Source organism: Musa acuminata, chromosome BXJ2-6, assembly GCF_036884655.1.
Source record: "Musa acuminata AAA Group cultivar baxijiao chromosome BXJ2-6, Cavendish_Baxijiao_AAA, whole genome shotgun sequence".
NCBI lineage: Eukaryota > Viridiplantae > Streptophyta > Magnoliopsida > Zingiberales > Musaceae > Musa > Musa acuminata.
This window is the reverse complement of record NC_088343.1, coordinates 37,119,099-37,134,715: the sequence shown is the minus strand read 5'-3', so window position 1 is coordinate 37,134,715 and position 15,617 is coordinate 37,119,099. Positions and strand designations below refer to the sequence as shown.

The following is a 15,617-nucleotide window of genomic DNA, read 5'->3' as shown; positions in this document are numbered from 1 at the left end:
GAATATTCTTCATTTGATTCTTTTCTAAGTCATTTCTTGGGCACTGGTTTTGACTGAATTTTTCACCTTTAGTAATAGGTACATCATTGGTTGAGCAAAGCTGCATATTAAATCTCTCCAAGATACGATCAATATATCCTTTCTGAGACAATCCTAATAATCCTTGAGATCTATATCTGAATATCTCAATGCTAATAACATAGGATGCCTCATTCATATCAACCATCTTAAAGTTCTTGTTGAGAAATATCTTGGTTACGTGCAATAAACCAAGATCACTACTGGCAAATAAAATATCATCCACATATAAGACCAATATAATAAACTTGCTCCCACTTACCTTCAGGTATATACACTGATCAACAGTATTTTCCTTAAATCCAAAGGAAGTAATGGTATTATGAAACTTTATATACCATTGTCTGGAAGCTTGTTTAAGGCCATAAATTGATTTCTTAAGTTTACAAGCCCAACTTTCTTTTCCCTTTTCTATGAATCCTTCAGGTTGTTCCATATAGATTTCCTCATCCAAATTCCCATTCAGAAATGTTGTTTTCACATCCATCTGATGCAACTCAAGATCATAATGAGCTACTAATGCCATAACAATTCTCAATGAGTCCTTTTTAGAAACTGGAGAAAAAGTCTCATTCTAGTCGATGCCTTCCTTCTGAGAAAAACCTTTGGCCACAAGTCTGGCTTTATATCGTTCGATATTACCCTTTGAGTCACGTTTTGTCTTAAAGACCCATTTACAATCGACTCTTTTACAATCATTGGGCAATTCAACGAGATCCCAGACATCATTCTGTGCCATTGATTTTAACTCTTCTTTCATTGCATCATACCATTTTTCAGAATCGTTACTTTCTATGGCTTGTGAAAACGATAAAGGGTCTCTTTTTATTCCTATATCATAATCTGATTCTTGTAGATATACAACATAATCATCAGAAATGGCATGTTTCCTTTTCCTTTGAGATCTTCTCAAATCTGCCAATTATGATTGTTCTACAAGATCATCAGCGGCAACATCAACATCATGTGAGAGTCCTTGGATGTTATTTTGTTGTTCACCCTCATCAATACTCTCATTGATTTGAGGAACAACAATCTCTCGGACAGGAGATGATATGGGAGAATTAACCTGAATCTCCTCAATATCAAAATTAATCCTTCGAGATTTTTCACTCCCACTGATTTCGCCATTTTCTAGGAATTTTGCATTATCAGATTCTACTATTCTCATACTATGATTAGGGCAATAAAATCTGTATCCCTTGGATTTTTCTGGATAACCAATAAAATATCCTGAAATAGTTCTTGGATCCAATTTCTTTTCATGTGGATTAAATACTCTTATCTCTGCAGGACACCCCCATATATGTAGATGTCTCAGACTGGGTTTCCTACCCGTCTATAACTCAAATGGAGTCGATGAAACTGACTTGCTAGGAACCCTGTTCAAGATGTACATAGCTGTCCTAAGAGCTTCACCCCACATCGACTCAGGTACAGAGGAGTAACTCATCATGCTCCTAACCATATCCATCAGAGTACGATTTCGCCTTTCAGCAACACCGTTCTGCTGTGGTACACCTGGTAATACATATTGAGCACAAATACCCCGTTGTTCTAGGAATCTAGCAAAAGGACCAATATTCTAACTAGATCCATCATATCTGCCATAAAATTCACCACCTCTGTCAAATCTGACAATTTTAACTTTTCTATCTAATTGTCTCTCAACCTCATTTATGTATACTTCAAGAGTATCAACGGCTTGAGACTTTTCATGTATTAGATAAACTTTGCCATATCTGAACAGATCATCTATAAATGTGATGAAATATTTTTCTCCACTAAAATAAGAAATATGGAGTGGTCCGCAGATATCAGTATGAATAATCTCAAGGAGTTCTTTACTTCTTGTGGCATTTTTCTTTATTTGTTTAGTTTGCTTTCCCTTAATGCAATCTATACAAATATCAAAATCAGTAAAGTCTAAATGTTTCAAAATATTATCTTTCACTAATCTTTCAATTCTTTCCTTGGAGATATGCCCCAATCGTCTATGCCACAATATGGAAGATCTTTCATTATTGAAACTACGTTTCAATCCAACATTTGATTGCAGGGTCATTAGTGTCTTTGCAAACTCAAGATCCAAATTAATTCTGTACAAACCATCACAAAGAATTCCAGAACCAACTTTTATTGAATCGTAAAATATGTTGAGTTTGCCACTACCAAAAGAAATATAATATCCCAACTCATCAATTCTAGAAAGAGAAATCAAATTTCTAGAAATTGTAGGGATATAACATGTGTCAACAAGATCCATCAAGTGACCCGTCTCTAAGCGTAGACGATAAGTTCCCATTGATATCACTTTCGCTTTAAGACGATTTCCCATAATGATGAATCTTTCATGTTCTTTTGGTTTCCGAATTGAAAGGAATCCCTGCATATTATTTGTAACATGAGTTGAAGCACCGGAATCTATCCACCAAGTGTTAGAAGGAACTTCTGTAATGTTTGATTCGAAACATACAAAGGTCGAGTTAATACCTTTCTTTTCGAACCAAGTCTTGCGTTTAATGCAATCCTTCTTCACATGTCCTTTCTTGCCACAAAAGAAGCACTTTACAGTAAAGGCTTTCTTTTCATTAGTCTGTTTAACATTTCCAGACTTAGCAAATCTCTTCGATGGATGATGCTTCAACTTTCTTTTCTTATTACCACCTCCTTGAGTAGTCGTCATAACATTATATGAATTTTCCTGCCTTAATCTCAATTCTTCCTGAACATACATGCTAGTCAACTCATTCAAGTCCCACTTATCCTTATTTGTATTATAGTGAATCTTGAATGGGCCAAACTGAGCCGTAGTCAGTTCTTTCATCAATGTGCCAGCCAATGACTTATCAGCAGATTTAAATCTGTCTTCAATAACCTTTAAATATTCCTTTACGCTAGTTGCAATCGGTAATGAAGTCTTTATGTTATTTGCAATTGTCATTCTTATGAACATTAAACTAAGCCTATCAGATCTTTCCCAAGCCTTCATTTCATTAACTTGTTCTGCAGTACTTTCATCAGTCAAGTCTGCAGGCTTTTCAACAAGTAATGCTAGATCAAGATCTAATACACCCAGTGTGAATTGCACATGCTCTAACCATTCTGAATAATTTGATCCAGAAAGTACAGGGACACTAGAAGCATATGAATGTATATGCGAAAGTACCACTGCAAAAGAAATATATAACAACATTAACGCTTTGAGTTTGTCAAAAATTGATGAACTATTGATATCATCTATATTACACCTTTGGGTGAAATATTGACATATCTAGTGTTCACTCAAGAATATTTATGGAGGACTGATACCATCCTTGAGGAATAGGTATTGTTACCTTTGGGTATACAACCCTAAACTGCAAGGATATCTAAAATAGTATCATCCTACCCCATCACATAATTATTTGAATTAGATTCTCCTTTGGGATTATCTAAATCTCCTAATTATATGTGCCATTATGAATATTATTTCTTTAATGTCATTTAGGACTAATTCCTTAATATTATTTTATAAGTCATTAGTCTAGGTCACTTTGGTGGCTACAAGACCAATGCAATAATATAAAATAAAAATGTCCTATAAAATGACAAAACTTTATTGTAATTCATATCACAAAAGTTTATCATCCCAGGCCACTTTGGCAGCTACTAGTCAGATAAAACTTAGGGAAATAAATTACAAATAATATTCATCAATATTTCTTTAATTTTGCTAAACAGTTCAATAATAAAACAACAATAATAATTATTGAACATTTATGTAAAGCAGTTCAATAATAAATAACCATAACAATTATTGAACATTAATGCAAAACATTTTAATAATAAATATCCATAATATTTATTGAATATTAATGCAAAACAGTTCAATAATAAATAACCATAATAATTATTAAATAATAATGTAAAACAGTTCATTAATAAAATAACCATAATAATTATTGAACTTCAATAAAACTCATATGATAATTTCAAGCATATACATGTGAATAAATAAATAAAAATTCCAAAAAACAATAATTGGATTTTAATTTTATTTACCACATATATAATGAATAATTCATATGAGAAAACCATAAAATAAACCATAATTTATAGTTTTTTTTTTTAATCAAAATTAAATCCAATCAAATAATCAAAAATATAATCATGATTAAAATTAATCATAATTATAATAAATGATATTTATCAATTTTTATAATTGAGAATATAACCTAAATTTCTCAATTTCATAATGATAAAAACCGAAAATATTTGATAGGATATAAATCGAAAATATGCGAATGGCAAAACTGTAATTTGGCAGAAATTAGACCCGAGGGTAAAACCGTAAATATATTGACAGAACATAAACTGTAATTACGATATTTGCAAAGGGTAAAACTATAATTTTTTAAAACCCTAGCCTCGAGGACAAAAACGTAAATATGCCAAAACCCTAATCTGCCATCGCCGCCGCCGCCGCCTGCGCGAGCGGCGCTGCCGCTGCTGCCTGCGGCTTGGCCGCCAGTACGCAGCTGTGGGTTGCCGCCTGTGCGCGGCTGCCAGCGACCGCCTGTGCGCGGCTGCCAGCGGCAGTTCTAGCCTGTGCGCGGCCACTGCCACCACGGCGCTGCCGCCGCGGGGCTGCTACTGCTCACGCGCGGCCGCTGCCGCTGCGGCGGTTCCTGCCTGCGGGTGGCTGCTGCCAGCACGCGGCCGCCGCCTGTGCACGGCCAACTCACGCATGGCCACCACCTGGGCTGTCTGCCTGCGTGCGGCCGACCGTCGCATGGACGAATTCTGGCCGTGTGCGACCGGGGTTCTGTGATGCCGTCGCACGGACGGGGTTCTGTGATGCCGTCGCACGGACGGGGTTCTATGATGCCGTCACGTGGACGAGTTCTGTAATGTCATCACGTGGACGAGTTCTGTAATGCCGTCACGTGGACGAGTTCTGTGATGTCATCACGTAGACGAGTTCTGTAATGTCATCACGTAGACGAGTTCTGTAATGCCGTTATATAGGACAGGTTCTGTGATGTCCGCATATGGGACAGGTTCTGTGATGTCCGCATATGGAACGGGTTCTGTGATGCGCACGCTACTCGGCGTAACCGCAGATTTGCAGCGAGGTCGACGGTGACCATTACTGCTTAGCAGTTCTTGGAAGATAAAGGTAATTATGCATCGTAAATTAATTTACAGATCTAATGCATGATTTCAAAAACCGGGCTCTGATACCAATTGTGAGCATAAAAATCTGTAATTATGCTAAGTCAATAATGCGAAATTAACCTATATGCCAGGATTGAAATCAATATATAGATCTAATTATACGATGCGTACCTTTTGATGCCATCCGTTCAGAGATCTTGTTTGATCTGCTCAGCACCGTGATCCAAGATTGCTGCAGGCTCCGTCTTTAATCCGATCGCGCTGCGGAATCTGCAGGGAGTGCCAAGAGTAGACCCTTTCTCCTCTCTTCCTATCCTTTCACAGGATCACACAGATTGATGGATTTGGGGAGAGGGTTTTGGGGAGAGAGTCGAGGAGAATAATTGAATTCCTCAACGGAGAGATGCGTCTATACGTGTCAACGTTATAACGCTCTAACACACTAACACCCCCTCAACTCCTGTCCTTTTATAGGCGAGAGTAGAGGGTCTACGATGAGATCTCAAAAGATTTCCTCCCATCAAGAATATCTCCGAGGAATCGTTCCGTAATGGACTTAGTCTATATTGGCTAAAATATCACAACGGAACCCAATTAGTTATTCTATTATATATCTTATTCAATTATAAAAGGGCCACATATTCTAACAGTAGTTACAAGTGAATTTGTTTGGATGCCCACATGAGGGGAGAAGGGGTGTCCAAATTAAAATTTTAACTCGCAACCCAGCCCTCACGGTGCTTTAAATCACAAGTCATTTGGATCACAAATATGGAAATTTGGACCAAGAACAGTAAGCTAAAAATTACTTTTCTCCTACTGTCATGCATAATCATTTCACTTTCTGAAAATAAATAACTGAACAAATGAGAGGCTAAATCCAACCATTCAGAATCACTTCGAGCACACGCCGACGATTATATCATACATATCCTTCCAATATATTACTACCAACAACGATGATGTGAAAGACAAAGCATCTGGGTATATAATATTCTTGAGATGGCGAATCGCACCAGAATAGGATGGCAGAATGTCGTCTTGAGGAGCTCCCTGATGTCGTCCCTGGCGCTCCTCAGCTGCGCCGGATCCGACGGCGAGCACGCGGCGGCAGACGCAGCGCGACGAGACCCGCCTAAACCCCACCCGATAGCCGGGCCCTGAGGATACCAACAAGTAGATGCCGTCGTCAGAACCATCACACGGTTCGTAATCTTGGTCGATCACCGAAAAAGAAAAAGGCGAACCCGGGAGAGTCCGTCGCCGCGGAGTAGCGAGGAGATGGAACCGTTCGAGGAGGAGGAGGAACGGAAAGTTGTTATCGTCTTGGAAGCAGCGGGGATGAGGCGGAAGGCCATGGAGGAAGAGCGGTACGCCGCCATCCTTGGGAGATCTCCGCAGTGTGAAGGCTGATGTCCACCACTGCTCCTATATGTAATCACTGATGGCCACTTGTGTCGTGTTCCTATTGGGACAATACTAACCAATACGTACAACTCGTAAGCGTATCGGTTTGGACTACTTCCCCAATAAGAAAATTAGGGTATTCATATTATTATTATTATTATTATTATAAAAGTACAGAATATTATTATTCTTTTCCAATATAAGGAGCTGATATTGTTGTTTTTATTACTATTCTTATTGGTAGGAAGTATTACCAAATAAAACCCTAATTTTTAGAAATAATCTTAAAAAATGTTACACTCTTTTATCATACATAGTTCTTTTATATACTTCACAACTTGTAAATTTAATTTGAGTTTTTATAATATTTCTATCCATTTTCATATATTATATCTAAAATTATATTGAAATAATAAAAAACGAGCGCTTAAGTATGAAATCAATTAATATTATAAGATGAAAACTCCATATAATTATTGTTTTTATTATTTTAAGCACTACTTATAATATTTTGTTAATATATTGATCAAAATAACATTTTGAATACCACTGTGATCGATTTAGAAGCGAGGCCTTATAAGCCATTATTTTCTACGATCTTACAATTGTAATTAGCATAAGTGATAATAATTGTAGACTGATGAATTCAGATTGGTCATCGGCCAAAAAGAGAAAGAACTCGAGGGGTTTAAACACAATAAGATTTCGGGATCAGGAACACCTGCTAAAGTTCTACGTCGATTACCTTTTTTGATTTGGTGTGGAACCATCGCCTCGCGCCTCTTTAATACTCACATAGGATGTGAAAACTGGGATACCTCAGAATACCATGATATGAACTTCAAAGGATACCAGAAGGCCAATTTATGATCTAGCAACCTGTTAAAAAGACAATAGAAAACCTTTAATTACCAACCAGAAAGAATAATATCAAATTGTTCTAGGAAAATTCGATGATATCAACAACAATTTCTCCAAGTGTCTTTTATTCCATTTTTTAGCACAACCCGCCATACCTGCAGTCTCTCATTGAACCCATCCAAAAAAAATTTCCAGCATCAATAATGCTAATTAAATTATCGTTTACTTCTAAAAACATAAACTATCCTTACTGGAAACAACTTATGAAAATGCCATCCTTGGTTGAGAACTCTTCAAGAACCCAAGGAGAGAATGCAGTGTCAATACAAGCCAATGATAGATACTGTGTTGCAAAAAATATACAAGCAAAGAAACTCTCTAAGTTCCTCAACCCATGAGAAGATTCTACAAACACCCAAAGAATGGCCCATGATTCACCCGCTATACAGGATACGAAATAACGGAAAGCCAGCGATGCAAAGAAAAGAACCAAAAATGGGAGGAAAAATTAACGAAAGCTGGCTTCTTTTCTCCCCTACTACTTATTTGCGTCGTTGCCGTGAGTAAGCTGGAGATCCCACTGTCTGCTGCCTCCTGTAACTTGGAGAAGCAACAGATCCTTGATGTGAAGCAAAAGCAGGCTTTGGGGGCCCTGTAAATGATGCCGGCTGAAGAGAAGATTCCATAAAACATACTATGTTCAATCGAGTCCTTTCTAGTTCGCTCTCAAGTATCTCACTGCTATATTGCTGTGCCAGCACCTAGAGAAGAAACAATATCAAAATCTTTTACAAAGTTTCTTAATTAGGCTGCAGCAATGAATTGTTGTAATAACAATGAAAATCCAGGAACTATCCAGTTTATGCTTCAAGGAATATCAAAACTGCAAAAAAAGCCCAGGAGGTTGCACCAGCAACTCTTCCAGAGAACAGTAAAAGAAAAAGGAACACATTCTCAAAGGACGATGATGCTAACAGAGTGCTGCCCAGCCAAAGACTGTCTGGAAGAGGTTTACATTGGAATGAACATGCACATAACTAAGTTCAAATGGACATAAGCAGTAAAACTTTAGCCATTTCAATATGATTGTGATGTCCTTTGTATATGTGCGTAACTTAAAATTCAGCACCACACAAAATAGATGATAATTAGTCCAAATTAAACTAAAAAACCATCACATAAGTCACCGTAGGAATTAATTAACTACTGAAGAACATCGCTTATAAGATCACATCTGCTATATGAAAGTGGTAATGTTTTCATAATATACCATACATGACAAAGAGTACATTCAAAATAGGTGAGTGAAAATCAGATTCTCATGGAAGTCAACTCCTATGTCATGTCCAGCTACTGATCCTTTATCAATTTCAATAAAAGCAACTGATCAATAAAATCAACAGAACTGCAACAAAGAGCACCCACAAAAGTCCATCATAATAGCCTATATAACTGGCAAAAGTGTTAATGCCATTAACTTCCTTTGGCTGCACAACAGATTCGATAACAGTCATATCTTTTACTTTACAACTGTAGCATACTATTCATCATGATAACCTTAAATGAATGTCACATTTTATCATAATAATATATTAGATTCATTTTGTTCCCAAAAAATGATTGTTCCTTTCTTCAAATTAGAAATCCAAAAGACCAAATGCTAACCCATTCTTTTGCAACAACTTAGTATTGGTTAGAAAGGATCCTTTCCTATTTAGCTCTGTTAAGGACTAGTCACAAGAATATCCATTGAATGCCACGTTATCATGTCTTCTTAAACTTATAATAATTTATTTTCATTTCTGTCTCTGATCACCTTAAATGTCTCAGCTAATATATAAGCCACGACAAATATTACTAATAACTCCCAATCATGGTTCGTCTTACCAATCCATACCGGTATGCTGACCAACTATTGGTACGATATATAACGACATATCAACACATGATACAGTGGGACATGCCAACAGACCAGTATATACCGACTATACCAGTCCCCTATCAGACCGGTACATACCACCCGTACTAAGCAGTAGTATGACGAACCTTGCTTCCAATAAATACAAGGTTTTATTATCTTTTTCCTAGATGTACCATGCCCTAATCCATAATCTTTGTATATGTTGTTTCCTACCAGTCATTCAGCAAAATGATATCTGCAGTTCTGCACAATTACTTTTATATTTCCTTTTCAATCAATTGGTACTTGGCATCCCATTTGACCATATTGCTTTAGTCTCATGAGAGTAATGTCTTCGTTAATCTCTTGGATCTCATGAGCAGCACTACCATTGCCAATCCCAAAACCGGATGAAAAGGTAAAGGATTGCATTAGGTAATTAACAGCCAGTACAACTCTGTTAGATGACATGAACATGGATCTTAACCTTAAAAAGAAAGGAAGAGGAAAGTCTAAACAACTTTCTCAGAAACTATAAATAAAAATTAAAATGCTCTTAATTTTATTAAAAAATGCTCAATAGCAACTAAAGATCGATGTAGCAATCCTCAAATTGTTGAGCCATTATAACTTTGTTAGTGTTGTGGTGGTGGTGGAAGTATTAGCTTCTAAAATTTGTGTGAAAAATCCTATAGGTTTTTCTGTCGTAAAATCAGCAAGCACCGAAAAGTAAAAGAAAATCCTATATATAACTTCTAGTGCGAATTTTTTATGACCTCACCGGTTTCAAGAATATTCATACAATGTTTAGATAATTTGAGCACTCTCTCTGCAACTCCACCTATATTATTTAACATGGATACCAATATGCTTTTCGTCATTTCAGGAAGTATTTTCTTATCTAAAGAACTTGAAAATACACTATTTAGCCAAGTTAAGTTCACTTCCCATACACTTCTACTGAATACCTACCTTCACAAGTAACCTTATCTCTCATAGTCTCCTTTGGTGAAATCATATAATTACTTTCTAAATCCAAAACTAGGTTTAGTATGAACTTTATTAAATAAGTCCTAGAAGTCATTACATCTTTCCTAAGGCCAGTATCTTTTGCAAAATGATATTTACCTTTTTGCATATCTATTATTACTCAAAAACTCCAATCTTCCTTTACTTCATCAAGATAATGAGAAATTCAAGTTGTTCATCTTTAGTTTGTTCTGTAAATGTTGAAGCCTTTCAAGATTTTCACCAATCTTATTTTTACTAGTATGATCTCTGCAATAATTTCCTTTTGAAAAACAATCACACTACTTCCAACTCTTAGCAGTTTCTGTTTTCTAAAAGAAATATTATCTTCAATATTCTCATCATTCTTACTTTTCTAATATGATATTTTCAATAATTCAATGGTAGTGGCTTTTAGAGTCTCCAAGAATTTATTATTGATCCTTTTTAAAATAATTAGTCATTACTGTGAATACAGTGTTAGTATCATTTCTCTCAAGTTCCATACACCATCAAGTTACATTCTACTAAATTGCTTTCATACTATTTTGACTTCTAATAACAAGTTCAGAATTATTATTTACTTTTTCCTTTTTCTTCCATTAACTAATTCATATGTCAAATCCCATAATTGTATGTTCTATAGTAAGGCTTTTCCAAATAAAATTTCCATTTGTGGAACAAGCATTAACCTATAAAGCATATATATATATATATATATATATATATATATATATATATATATATATATATATATATATATATATATATATATATATATATATATATATATATATATATATATATATATATATATATATATCCTCAACCGTGTTGGGTACTTGAAAACAAATTAGCACACATGTATCAAGTACATGTACGTTAACTTACATTGATATGTACACATGTATATGTCTATCTTTTGGAACATTTTCATAAAGCGATGATCATAGACTAGCTAGATCCTAGATAATACATCTTAACATATGAAGATATAGTAACATATACAAACTATATCTTATCAATTATAGTATGCACTCGGTGCCATGTCCTATATCTCAATATTTCCCACATCTCCGTGTTCATGTGAATGCATCATATGTATTTTGCTGGAAACTAGCAAAGCACAAGTTGTATAACAGTATAAGGATTTTATTAGTGATGCAGAGGTAAAGTTTATGTGCTATTCGCTGTTCCAAAGATAAATATAACATATAAGAAGAGAACATACAAGCAAGTCATCTGGGGAAACAGTCGACTGCCTGTCTTCGGCCATGGCATCTTCACTCCCACGAGTTGACCTGCGTTGGTGCCCAGGATTTTCAGAAGGCTCAGTTGCACTCTCACAAGCTTTCTCTAAAAGCAATCCTTGCAACCTCTTCAAAGCTTCATGTGCTTGGGGTGAGAAGTATGTGTTCAGAACAGTCTCAAAATATTCAAGCTGCAAAAATGATATAGCTATAAGAAAGAATATCTAGCAATTTAGCCATTATAGTTACAAACAAATATCATTTCATTAAACAGAAGTGGTGTCATTTACCTCAAGCATGAGTTGACAGAAACCATTTGTATCCAGCACCTTTAAATCTTTATTTTTATGTTCATCAAAAAGACTGATAAAAGTGTCAATCAAGCCTTCCACCAAAATGCCTAAAATCTTCTCCAACAAAGGTTTAGCACCAAAAAATACCTGCAATTAAATATTTGCTGAATGAGATTCTTTCAACTAATATAAATTTAACAAATCTAAGCATCGTCACAGAAATCTTAGAAATTCAAAGTATAATATGCTTAAGTTGAAGCCTTCACCACAAACAAGTACATACAAATGGCAAGATCAAGAGAACAGGGTGGTGCATTCTTCTTTAATATTCAAGCATAAGCCTCAACCATCAATGTAATATTCTTTTTATCCAAGGCCAAATGCTTTGGTAAAGATGGTTAAAGGTTGCTACATTATGTATACATATGAACCAACATCCGTTGCTTGATAAGTGTGCCACTCATCATAACTGACTTGCAAGAATAGGAATTGAAGTTCAAATAGAAAAGAAAAGATGAAAATGAATGGAAGATCTATATCAGTTGAGAATTATAATGTGACTAATACTAGGGAAACCATCTCCAAGACATCAATAAAGAAAATAAACTTCAAGAATTTCATAAGCTATCAGATATGTCATACACCTCAAAGTAAAAGAGGCTCAGTGTTCCAAAGCTTTAGCACTATAAATGTTCTGTTCTTTTATTTTGGATTTAACTGTAAAATTATTGTTCAACCAAGGATGCTATTATAGGAATTCAACAGAATTATAATATAATTGCCTAAAGGACAGAAGTAATCCAACCACATTAAATTTAAACTAGACTGTAATACTGTGCAACACCTCTGCATGCACGCCCACAAGAATGTGCAGTAGATCAATAGTTGCATCTCGTATACCCTGCCATAGAAAGCACCCATAAGATGTTTCATTTTCAATAGGGGAAACAACTTTATCATATCGACTTATTTAATTGATAAACAAGTCAACCACTCAACATCATATACCTTGACAGAAGGTGCTCCTCCCCACTGGATGCCAGAATTTAGAAGATAGATCTGAGCAGCATCTCTAATCAAATCTGACTGCTTGATTGGAAAAAAAAAATGTCACAAACACTTAGGCGAGACAGAAGAAGCTAGTAAAATTAAGAGAAATAATTGCAAACTTAATTAAAGTGACTTACCAAGAAACTTAAAATAAGAACATTCTAGCATACATATTTGTTCATGGAGTACTTGAAAGTACAAATTGCGCCACCAAGACTTAACAACCTAAGAGCTGCATTTGTCTTTTAGCCAAACTATATAAACTTTTTAACTGTTGTCTGATTTTCTATTTCATGATTGTACATCCATCAAGTGATATAGATCATTTAACATTCAGAATAAACAGAAAAATGCAACCAAAGCAGAAAACATAAAATTTTTAATGATAACCTTCTTTTTCTTTGATGAAAAAAAAAATGGAAGATAAGTACCTTAGCACATGTATATTGGCCAAGGACTTTCTCTTCAAGTGCAGAAAAAGATGTTACAAGGTCTCGCATGTCAGCCTTTTGTTCGTCTTTATCCCTGGAAAATTGTTAGATAATCAAATAGTAAGACAGTGAAATGAAACAACTATGATGAGATTCAAACCAATAACCTTAGAGCACTAACTAGCTAAAAGTGTTATATGTTCTGGCCAAAAATGCCAACTAAAATTTTGTAGGGGGAGTGAATCTCTCATTTTGAAAACTATTCTACAAGGGAACAAAACAGAACTGGAAAAGGACTTATTTAGAGAGTAAATAAAAACACAATGGAATCAGAATGAATATTTGAAAGGATAGAAGTCCGGACGTTAGCTTTCAGGTTGAATTAACTCAAATAGAAAGGTGATTGAGATCATAACAAATAGCAACAGCATAGTGCCTCCTACCATCAGCTTGTGCAAATGGCAACAGATAAGTATGAGGAGTTTTAAGCAAAGTTTCTAATTTCATCTGGTTTGGTATAGTTCAGCCGTTATTTACTGGTCCAACCAGTGACCGAGATGTGGACCACTTAAAACCGGGCAATCCAATCCGGTCAGCTAAAAACTGGTTTTCTTTTTTATGTGTGATGCTCCAAGGCTTATGCGAGAGCCTCCTCTCCACCGCCACTGTCCATGCGCTAATCGTCCGCTGCTGTCCATGCATTCACCACTTCCTGCTGCCCAAGCACCCGCTATAGTACACCGTACATCTCTTCCTCCATTCCCTCCTCTTCTTCCTTCCTTCTTCCTCCTCCCCCTATCTCCCATAGCAGTACTTCAGTATGTTCTGGCATATCATCTGTCGGTACATTGGAACCGACAAGTCCAGCCATGGACCGATATGGGTCCAAAAAACAAAATTGAAGTCCCTGGTTTCAAATATGTTTTTTGTATATGATGTTGAATAAATTGGTGTTAGTTATTTTGTTACATGGACCTGGGAATGAACCTAAACATGTGAATTTGCAGTTATCTTATTCCTCAATTATCTAAAAATTCCTCTTCTTCACTTTGTCTCAGTATCACAAGTGCTAACTCATGGTTCATAGCTAGATTTTGAAGCCAAAAACCAAACTGCTCAAAGGATCAGTTGCACATACAGACTAAATTTCCATCAGTTTAACATAAAAATACATGTTATGTAACAATAGTTAATTTAAGCATGCAACCTAAGAAATGATATTATGACCCAAAAATCTTTTCTCCACTCCTGATCTATACATCTTGATTCTCCAAACTGTCACAAGACAATGTTATAGGGCAAGTTAACCAACTTACAACGGCACTAGTCAATCATAATGTTAGGCTCATCTAGCAATGAATATCTTAGCCACAAAAAAAATATTAACTGCTTACAAACCCCCTATGTTGTATAGTTGTTACACAAGGATTGTTTCTGTAACTTTTTGGAACTTCAATTGGAAAATAGTACTTAAACCTGCAATAAAATTTCCATTCATCATTTAAGAAATTAAAGTACTGTTGACAGGACCAACCTTAAATATCATCTGTCGAGATTGCTTTAACTATTTAGGAACTTCTACTATGTATGATGTGTCTTTTCTTTTCCTAACCAACTAGAGTAGATTGTTTCAACTTTCTTGTATAACAGAAAAAAAAAAAACCCTTAATGGTTGTTACTTTTCACGACAAAAACTTGGATCATATCAGGAAAAGGCTTGCTTACTATCTCTTTTATAACTCTCCAGATTAATACAAGCACCACATGTTTTTACTCTTTTATCATTGTACATCACAACAACATAATTAGGACAGGCTACACTTTTTTGAACCCGCCAGCCAACTTGAATATGTCAGATTTGAATGACTAAAATGCTTCCGTTGAAATTGAACCAGCAAAGTTCAAACTAAACATGGTGGGGATCCTTCAGGTTTACTTTCTGAATAGATAAACGTGAAATCTGATTACTAGAGAGAAATTGAAATTGTAGGTTTTACAGGTTTTCTATTTCCTTTAACACAAATGTTGTCGACCTTGTTATCATATATGCTTAATAGGTAAACTCTTTTCAATCCTAAAGCATAGATCCTCTGGTCATCAATACCTTGCTGTCATCATTATAACCTGCTCTACCTTCTAAAGGTATTCTTATTGCTACTGTCAACGGCAACTTTTAATA

General features: G+C 35.6%; 1 protein-coding gene across 2 annotated transcripts in view; it reads right to left on the bottom strand.

Moving 5' to 3' along the window:
* Positions 1-7,687: 7,687 nt before the first annotated feature.
* The window catches only part of LOC103989060 (exocyst complex component SEC5B), a 29,268-nt gene continuing 21,338 nt past the window's right edge, over positions 7,688-15,617 (bottom strand). The window contains exons 16-21 of one of the 2 annotated variants that reach the window (XM_018827798.2): positions 13,439-13,532; positions 12,966-13,046; positions 12,802-12,858; positions 11,955-12,104; positions 11,646-11,855; positions 7,688-8,267 (exon numbers count right to left, since the gene is read on the bottom strand). In XM_018827798.2, the coding sequence (XP_018683343.2) occupies positions 8,049-8,267; positions 11,646-11,855; positions 11,955-12,104; positions 12,802-12,858; positions 12,966-13,046; positions 13,439-13,532 (811 nt within the window). In that variant the 3' untranslated portion in view covers positions 7,688-8,048. The remainder of the gene's footprint in view (positions 8,268-11,645; positions 11,856-11,954; positions 12,105-12,801; positions 12,859-12,965; positions 13,047-13,438; positions 13,533-15,617) is intronic. The other variant, XM_009407802.3, reaches the window with a different exon arrangement.